We start from the raw sequence: 9,841 nt of genomic DNA on the forward strand, positions 1-9,841 counted from the left end.
TGGCTCCCGCCCTCTGCCCGCGCCCCCGGCTCCTCCCTCCTTCCGACCTTCTCCCCGGCCGGACGCACGGGAGGGAGGCAGAGATGGCAGATGAGATCGCCAAGGCTCAGGTCGCCCGGCCTGGCGGCGACACGATCTTCGGGAAGATCATTCGCAAGGAAATCCCAGCCAAAATCATTTATGAGGATGACCAGGTAGGCTCCGGGCGCCGCGTCGCTCGTGGGCTGAGACGGGGCAGGCGCCTGTGGACACGCGGGTTTCCCGTGGAGGGGAGGGATGGGAAGGGTCGGCGGGCGCCGGGGAGAAGGGAAGACACGGGGCCCTCTCCTGCGGCCTCGGCCTCGGGCCCCCAGCCAGCGGGCAGGGCCGCGGTCGCTCCGAGGTGGCCGGCCGGCGCGTGCCGGCGCTCCGGTTACGCGTTATCAGCCCGGGGCGCGGGCCAGGCCGCCGGGCGCTCGCGGGCCCGCACCGCGGGGTCTGGGCGCACGCGCGTGTGTGTGTGGAGGGGTGGGGGGCGCTCCGGGTCCTCGGCTTGGGCGCCCGCCGGCTCCCGGGTTACCTCGTACTTCAACTGTTAAGGAATCTGACAATCTCGCCAGCGCTCTGCCTGACAGGGAGAAACCCGATCGCACCCTGACTCGGGCCCAATCTCCGCGATCTCCCGCTCACAGCCGGCCTGCCCGGGCGTTTCCGGGCGCCTCTCCCCGCCGCATTGCGGTAGAGGCCGGGGGCGCACGGCCTGGGGGCGGCGCAGACGCCCTGGGCCTCCGCGAGGGACGCTCACCGACGGCCACCCCTTGACCCCCACTCTGCTTTCCCCCCTCTTCTCGGGCCTCGAACTCCCAAGAGTGAACCTGCTTCTGGGATTTGCTTTCCTTTAGCCCCTCCCAGGAAGGAATACTGATCAGTATTCCTTCAGTATTTTACAGGAAGTAGTTTTATGCCAAAAGATTAAGAGTGTCGTTCTTCTTGACCTCACTGTAGGTTGAAATGGTTTTAGAAAGGCCGAGTTCATTTGACTTGGAGACATCTTGTGTAAAATATTTAGTGGGAGGTTATATTTTGGATCTCAGATAAAGCGGGACAGGATGGCTGATTTAGATAAAAATTTTGTAACTTTTTAATAAATTCACTATGAAATATAGACTATAAGGAAACACCTAAGTTTTAATTCCTCGAGGTGAATTTATTTACCCTTTTTATCTGTTAGGGAAATTCTTTTGTTTTAGAAAATGTGTATTTCTTTAAAAATACTTTTGCTGCTGCTGCTGCTAGGTCGCTTCAGTCGTGTCCGATTCTGTGCGACCCCATAGACGGCAGCCCACCAGGCTCCCCCGTCCCTGGGATTCTCCAGGCAAGAACACGAGTGGGTTGCCATTTCCTTCTCCAGTGCATGAAAGTGAAAAGTCAAAGTGAAGTCTCTCAGTCGTGTCTGACTCTTAGCGACCCCATGGACTGCAGCCTACCAGGCTCCTCGGTCCATGGGATTTTCCAGGCAAGAGTACTGGAGTGGGCATTGCCTTCTCCAAAAATACTTTTAGTTGCTTTTAATAAGTGATCGTTGACATACTGACTTTTGAACCATCTGAGTTCCAACAGTATAAACAGCAGGAAGCAGTCATGATACAGCATATTTGTACAGAGCACCAAGTATAATTACCCGGAGACAGTTAGCAGGAAAAGGTTCTATTAAGAAGCTTCTGCCTTCACTAGAGAACAAGATTCAAAACTATTCAAGGGGTATGTAATTAGTCTAAATGTTACCTATCCTCTTCATTTCTACAAAATAGATATATTTCCTAAGTAGTTGAGTAAAGTGGGAAGAAATTAACATTAGATAATCAGTAAATTTCTCATTATAAAAGTGATCACTGCCATAAAGGAAAAAAACCAGGAAATTACACAACTAGGGCTCCTAACCTCTAGAAGTGGGGCACTAGAATCAAAAGATTTCCTTTGAGTGGTGCTGGGAAAGTTGGACTGCTGCTGCTGCTGCTAAGTCACTTCAGTCGTGTCTGACTCTGTGGGAAAGTTGGACAGCTGCATGTAAATCAATGAAGGTGACCACACCCCCTCACACCGTAGTCAAAAATAAACTCAAAATATCTTAAAAGACTTAAACCTAAGACATGATGCCATAAAACTCCTAGAAGAGAACATAGGTAAAATTCTCTGACATAAATCATACCAATGTTTTCTTAGGTCAGTCTCCCAAGGCAATAGAAATAAAAATAATAAACAGGTACAGTGGTTTAAGACTTTGCACTCACAATGTAGGGAGCCTGGGTTTGATCCCTAATTGGGAATGGGCTTCCCTGATGGCTCAGATGGTAAAGAATCTGCTTGCATTGCAGGAGACCTGGGTTTGATCCCAGGGTTGGGAAGATCCTCTGGAGAAGGGCATGGAAACCCATTCCAGTATTCTTGCCTGGAGAATCCTCATGGACAGAGGGGCCTGGTGGGCTATAGTCCATGAGGCCCGTGGGGTCACAGAGTCAGACACGACTGAGTGACTAAGCACACACAAAACAGATCCCACATGCTGCAACTAAGAGTTTGCATGCCACAACTAAAGATCCTGCATGCAGCAGCAAAGACCCAGCACAGCCATATAAATAAATAATAAACAAACAAATGGAACCTAATCAGATTTACAAGCTTTTGCATAGCAAAGGAACCATAAAAAAGACAACCTATGACTGGGAGAAATAGCTCATTGAGCTTCCCTGGTGGCTCAGATGGTAAAGCATCTGCCTGCGATGCGGGAGACCTGGGTTCGATCCCTGGGTTGGGAAGATCTCCTGGAGAAGGAAATGGCAAACCACTCCAGTACTCTTGCCTGGAGAACCCCATGGACGGAGGAGCCTGGTAGGCTACAGTCCACGGGGTCGTGAAGAGTTGGACACGACTGAGTGAGCACAGCCATTTAAATAAATAATAAAAAAATAAACAAATGGAACCTAATCAAATTTACAAGCTTTTGCATAGCAAAGGAACTATAAAAAAGACAACCTATGACTGGGAGAAGATATTTGCAAACTATGCAAATGACAAGGGCTTAATTTCCAAAATATACGAATAGCTCATACAACTCAACAACAGAAAATACCCCAATCAAAAAATGGCAGAAGACCTTAATGGACATTTCTCCAAAGACATACAGATGGCCAGTAGGCACGTGAAAAGATGCTCAACATCATTAATTATTTAAAAAATGCGAATCAAAACTGTAATGAATCAGAATGACTGTCATTAAAAAGTCTGTGAAAAATGGTGGAGAAGGTATGGGGAAAGGGAACTGTCTTAGACTGTTAGTGGGAATGTAAGTTAGTACGGCGATATGGAAAACAGTATGGAGGTTTCTCAGAAAACTAAAAATGGAATTACCATATGATCCAGCAATCCCACTCCTGGGCATATACCTAGACAAAACCATAATTCAAAAAGATAAATACATCCCTGTGTTCATAGCAAAATTATTCACAGTAGCCAAGATAGGGAAACAACCTAAATGTCCATCAACAGATGAATGGATAAAGAAGATGTGGTACACGTATATACAATGGAATTCTATTCATCCATTAAAGAGTGAAATAATGCCATTTGCAGCAACATGGATGCAACTAGAAATTATCATATTAAGTGAATTAAGTCAGAGAAAGACAAATACGATATGATGTCGCTTATATGTGAAATCTAAAATATGGCACGAATGAACCTGTCTACAAAACAGAAATAAGACTCACAGACACAGAGATCCAGACTTACGGTTGCCGAGGAGGAGAGGGGAGAGGGGGTGGAATGGGAGTTTGGGATTTGTAGATGCAAACTATTACATTTAGAATGGATAAACGAGGTCCTACTCTGTATAGCACAGAGAACTATATCCAGTATCCTGGGATAAACTATAATGGAAAAGAATATTAAGAAAAGAATGTGTATGTGTATAGCTGAATCATTTTGCCATCCAGCAGAGACTGGCACAACACTATAAATCAACTGTGAAAGTGAAAGTCGCTCAGTCCTGTCCGACTCTTTGTGACCCCACGGACTATAGGTCCATGGACTACTCCAGGCCAGAATACTAGAGTGGGTAGCCATTCCCTTCTCCAGAGGATCTTCCCAACCCAGGAATTGAACCCAGGTCTCCTGCATTTCCACTCCAGTGTTCTTGCCTGGAGAATCCCAGGGACGGCGGAGCCTGGTGGGCTGCCGTCTATGGGGTCACACAGAGTCGGACACGATTGAAGTGACTTAGCAGCAGCAGCAGCAGCTCCCGCATTGCAGGCGGGTTTTTGTCAGCTGAGCCACAAGGGAAGCCTAAGGATACTGGAGTGGGTAGCCCATCCCTTCTCCAGCAGATCTTCCTGACTCAGGAATTGAACCAGGGTCTCCTGCATTGCAGGTGGATTCTTTACCAACTAAGCTATCAGGAAAGCCCCCCAAAACTATACTTAAGTAAAAAATATGAAATTCAAAATTAAAAAAAAATTCCTTTAGAAATTATGTATATGCTGGTAGCTGAGGAATGAATAGTAGTTTAAGTTAGACAAAGTTGGGGTTATGGAAAAAGAGGATCTTTGCAATAGAGAGAAAATCAGTTGAGAAAGCCCTGAGGGTGGAGAGAGGTGGAGTGTGACTTGAGCAGGAAGAGTTGCATGAGAATATATTGGAATAATAGACAATGACTAGCATGCCTAATGGCTTCTCAACCTTTGGATCTTGGTTAAAATGTAGCTAGCTCAGAATGGTTGCCCTTGACCACCCAATCAAAATTAGGTTTTTCTGTGATAATCATTTATTGCACTTGTTACTTTTCCTTTGTAACTTGTGTGTTGTATTTTATAACATGTGGAATCTTTGGTTAAGTATACCTTTATGTGTTTAAAGTCAGTCTTCCCATTAGACTGTCAGTTCCATGAAAAGTTCCATGAAAAGTATTGTGTCCACTTGTGATCTCCTACCACTGGGGAACCCCAGTGTTTCTCCCATGGGGTTAGTGTGAAAATGATAAATTTAGGCTGTAAGACTATATATGGAAATTTTGACTTGTTTCCCCCTTTTTTCCAGTGTCTTGCTTTCCATGACATTTCCCCTCAAGCACCAACACATTTTCTGGTGATACCCAAGAAATATATATCTCAGATTTCTGCAGCAGAAGATGATGATGAAAGTGTAAGTACATTTACTAACATTATTAATTTTTTTTTTGCTTTTTAGATTGGGAGACTAAATATCACCCTTAAGGTTATGTCACATTTTTGTTTTCCTAAGGGCATACTGAGGAAAAATGGAAAATCATTAGGGCTTCAATGCAATGTATAAATAGTGTGATTTTTTAAGTGAGATGTAATTGACATATAACATTATATTAGATTTAGGTATACAACATATTGATTTATGTATATACAACAAAATTATCACAGCAAGTCTCGTTAACATCCATCACCACAAATTCTTAAACAAAAAGGATTCTAAGTAAGGATTAGTTGGTGAGACTCATTTTTCCTTAATAAGAAATAGTGTATCATATAGGAGAGAGTTCATTGGCTCTTGTATTAATGCCATTAAAGGAAAGAAAATTAATTTGATTTTACCAGGATGTACAGGCCTCAATTAAAATTTTTCTTAGTGCTCTTTGTGGTAGATGATATACTTGTTCATAACTGCTCACTCTTCTATGTAGGGGTGCATTATACTTCTGGCCTCATTGATGTTGGGCCTGGTCATATGACTTAATTTGACCAATAAGTACAAGCAGAAGTGATACATGTCTTCTGAAAAGAAGTTAATACCTGGTCTGCCATATTCTCTCCAATCTCTGCCACTGTGATCATATAGAGACTGTTCCATCAACTTGGGTTTCAAAGTGAAAAAGATCTGGAATATAGAGCCTGGTTGACTTGTGATCAACATGGAGTGAACAAAAGAAATGTATCTTTGATGTAAACCAGGTTTTTGGGTGGTTTGTTACCACAGCATAACCAAATCTGTCCCAACTGATAATATGCCCCATAACAAGCAAGCAAGGTGTCTGCTTTATAAGAAAACTTAAATACCACTCGGAGTATGATCTTAAAATTGTTTTAATTGAGCAGATTTATGTCTATAATTTGTTTATTGAAATTAGTAATTAATAAATACCTAATAGTATTATATTAGGATTTAAAAATGTTTCCAAATACTTGCTCAAAGTCTGTTTCAATTTAGTAGCTTTAAAATTTTTCAACTTGGTAGTTTGTTACATGATGACAAGAAACTATAAAGCTATAAATTACTAGTGCTTAAGAAACTTTTTTTTTTTTTCCCACAGCTTCTTGGGCATTTGATGATTGTTGGCAAGAAATGTGCTGCTGATCTGGGCCTGAAGAAGGGCTATCGAATGGTGGTGAATGAAGGTTCAGATGGGGGCCAGTCTGTCTATCATGTTCATCTCCATGTTCTTGGAGGTCGGCAGATGAACTGGCCTCCTGGTTAAGTGTGCTATAGGGATAATTTTGCCTTTTCTATGATCAGGTTTGCAAGTTCCAATATGCTAAACAAGTTGTTTTTTTTTTTTTGCCTGTGTATGGAGGTATTGCAAAAATAATTTTAAAAACCCATACGTAATAAAAGACATTGTTGCATGGCCTGAATTCTGTATTTGACTTACTCTTAAAAATATGTTTGTTGGAATGTTTGAAGGTAGAGTTCATACCTGGGAAGGTTTTATTTTTTCTCCCCAAGGAGGACTCAGCATTATGTATGTGGTTATAATGGTGTGACTGATGTTTGAAGACAAGTTTAAAAATGTCATAAATTTAGCTTCATCTTTGAAATATGCTTTTTAGAGTAAAATATCAGTCCAGGGGAAGATTTTATAATCCAATTTTTTTTTTCTTCCTAAGAACAAAGGAAGTGATGTGATTGATCTAGAAAGTGACAGTTGTGGCACTAGAAATGCTTGGTGTCCAGCTCACATGTTTTCCCTGGACTATTGGAGATAATTCGGAAGGGATGAAAGTAAGTTTCTCACAGAAACTTTGATGGTCATATGAAGGCATACAGTAGTGTTTCCTTATTACCCTAACACTGAGTATTTATTATAAAGACTTTGAAAATATATTATTTAGAATTAATTCTCCAAATTGAAAACTCATTGTTTTGAATGTGTACGTGCACACTAGCAAAAATATTTTTAAGTTTTGCATGAATCTGACTATGTAGAATTGAGGTAGGTAAATCTCAGGGTCTGAGATCTTAGGCAGACTGACACTTATTTTTGGTCTTGCCATGTACCCTAGCCTTTCTGGGGTTGTACGGGCCAGATGGCTTTGCTTCTCTGCTTTCCTTCACATAGGCACTTTCCAGTTTCTAAAATTTATTTAATATTCCATATCTGCTTTTGTCTCTTTGCTCATTTTCTTTATAAGTTCCTTCCATTTTTAATCCCCAAGACCATTTTAGTAGATGTTGACACATTTTATTGCAAATTTTTTCTTCCAAATTTTTTAATTTATTGGTGATTTAAAAAAATTTGGGGGGGTAGATTAGAGATACTGGCTGTATATCTTACAAGGGAATTTATTTTCTGTCATTTTTACTTTGTTTATGGTATTTAAAATACAAAGTTTATCAAATTTTAATTTAGTTCACATTTTTAAAGGATTTATTAAAAAAGAAAAAATTTCCCCTGATACTGTATAGCTTTATGTATTTTTATGACTTATTTTATGAGGGAAGGTCTGGGGCAGGGGAGGAGTTTTGGAGGGACTTGTGCCACTGTAAAAAAGGTAATAACAATGGGACTTCCCTGGTGGCCCAGTGGTTAAAAATCCACCTGCTAGTGCAGGGGACACAGGTTCAATCCCTGGTCTGGGAAGATCCCACATGCAGTGGAACAACTAAACTGATGTACCACAGCTACCAAAGCCCAGGTGCCTGTAAACCATGCTCTGCAACAAGAGAAACCACCACAATGACAAGCCTGTGTACTGCAACTAGAGAGGAGCCCCCCACCCCCCCGGAACTAGAGAAAACCCACATACTACAGATACCCAGTGCGGCCCCAAATAAATAAAAATACAAAATTTTAAAATGTAATAATGCCCCAAATCTTTCAAGCTAGGCTTCAACAGTACATGAATCAAGAACTTCCAAATGTACAAGCTAGATTTTGAAAAGGAAGAGAAACCAGAGGTCAAATTGCCAAGCCTGTTGAATCATAGAAAAAGCAAGAGAATTTCAGAAAACATCTGCTTCATTGAGTGCACAAAAGCCTTTGATAGTGTTAATCACAACAAACTGCAAACCTTAAAGGGATGGGAATCAGTTCAGTTCAGTTCAGTCGTGTAAAACTCTCCGACCTCATGATCACAGCACACCAGGCTTCCCTGTCCGTCACCAACTCCCGGAGTTTACTCAAACTCATGTCCATCGAGTCGGTGATGCCATCCAGCCATCTCATCTTCTGTCCTCCCCTTCTCCTCCTGCCCCCAATCCCTCCTAGTATCAGAGTCTTTTCCAATGAGTCAACTCTTTGCATGAGGTGGCCAAAGTATTGGAGTTTCAGCTTCAGCATCAGTCCTTCCAATGAACACCCAGGGCTGATCTCCTTTAGGATGCACTGGTTGGATCTTGCAGTCCAAGGGACTGTCAAGAGTCTTCTCCAAAACCACAGTTCAAAAGCATCAATTATTCGGCTCTCAGCTTCCTTCACAGTCCAACTCTCACATCTATACATGACCACTGGAAAAACTATAGCCTTGACTAGGCGGACCTTTGTTGTCAAAGTAATATCTCTGCTTTTCAACATGCTATCTAGGTGGGCCATAACTTTCCTTCCAAGGAGAAAGAGTCTTTGAATTTCATGGCTGCAATCACCATCTGCAGTGATTTTGGAGCCCCCAAAAAAGTCAGCCACTGATTCCACTGTTTCCCCATCTATTTCATATGAAGTGATGGGACCAGATGCCATGATCTTCGTTTCCTGAATGTTGAGCTTTAAGCCAACTTTTTCACTCTCCTCTTGTACTTTAATCAAGAGGCTTTTTAGTTCCTCTTCACTTTCTGCCATAAGGGTGGTTCATCTGCATATCTGAGGTTATTGATATTTCTCCCGGAAATCTTGATTCCAGCTTGTGCTTCTTGCAGTCCAGCGTTTCTCATAATGTACTCTGCATACAAGTTAAATAAGCAGGGTGACAATATACAGCCTTGACGTACTCCTTTTCCTATTTGGAACCAGTCTGTTGTTCCATGTCCAGTTCTAACTGTTGCTTCCTCACCTGCATATAGGTTTCTCAAGAGGCAGGTCAGGTGGTCTGGTATTCCCATCTCTTGAAGAATTTTCCACAGTTTATTGTGATCCACACAGTCAAAGGCTTTGGCACAGTCAATAAAGCAGAAATAGATGTTTTTCTGGAACTCTTGATTTTCCGATCATCCAGTAGATGTTGGCAATTTGATCTCTGATTCCTCTGCCTTTTCTAAAACCAGCTTGAACATCTGGAAGTTCACGGTTCATGTATTGCTGAAGCCTGCCTTGGAGAATTTTGAGCATTACTTTACTAGCGTGTGAGACGAGTGCAATTGTGTGGTCGTTTGAGCATTCTTTGGCATTGTCTTTCTTTGGGACTGGCATGAAAACTGACCTTTTCCAGTCCTGTGGCCACTGCTGAGTTTTCCAAATTGGCTGGCATATTGAGTGCAGCACTTTCACAGCATCATCTTTCAGGATTTGAAATAGCTCAACTGGAATTCCATCACCTCCACTAGCTTTGTTCATAGTGATGCTTTCTAAGGCCCACTTGATTTCACACTCCAGGATGTCTGGCTCTAGGTCAGTGATCACACCATCATG

At 42.3% G+C, this 9,841-nt stretch overlaps 1 protein-coding gene across 1 annotated transcript; it reads left to right on the forward strand.

The window, feature by feature from the left end:
* Positions 1 to 6,635, forward strand: HINT1 (histidine triad nucleotide binding protein 1). The gene is made up of 3 exons (XM_005903289.3): positions 1 to 194; positions 5,071 to 5,175; positions 6,314 to 6,635. The coding sequence occupies exons 1-3, from the start codon at positions 84 to 86 to the stop codon at positions 6,476 to 6,478; spliced, it is 381 nt and encodes a 126-aa protein (XP_005903351.1). The 5' UTR covers positions 1 to 83; the 3' UTR covers positions 6,479 to 6,635.
* The last annotated feature ends 3,206 nt before the right edge of the window (positions 6,636 to 9,841 follow it).

The sequence above is a fragment of the Bos mutus genome, chromosome 7 (genome assembly GCF_027580195.1).
Source record: "Bos mutus isolate GX-2022 chromosome 7, NWIPB_WYAK_1.1, whole genome shotgun sequence".
NCBI lineage: Eukaryota > Metazoa > Chordata > Mammalia > Artiodactyla > Bovidae > Bos > Bos mutus.

Coding starts and splice junctions, on each gene's coding strand:
- HINT1 (XM_005903289.3), top strand. CDS start 84: ATGGCAGATGAGATCGCCAAGGCTCAGGTCGCCCGGCCTGGCGGCGAC. Junction 195..5,070: donor TCATTTATGAGGATGACCAG/GTAGGCTCCGGG, acceptor CCTTTTTTCCAG/TGTCTTGCTTTCCATGACAT. Junction 5,176..6,313: donor CAGAAGATGATGATGAAAGT/GTAAGTACATTT, acceptor TTTTTCCCACAG/CTTCTTGGGCATTTGATGAT.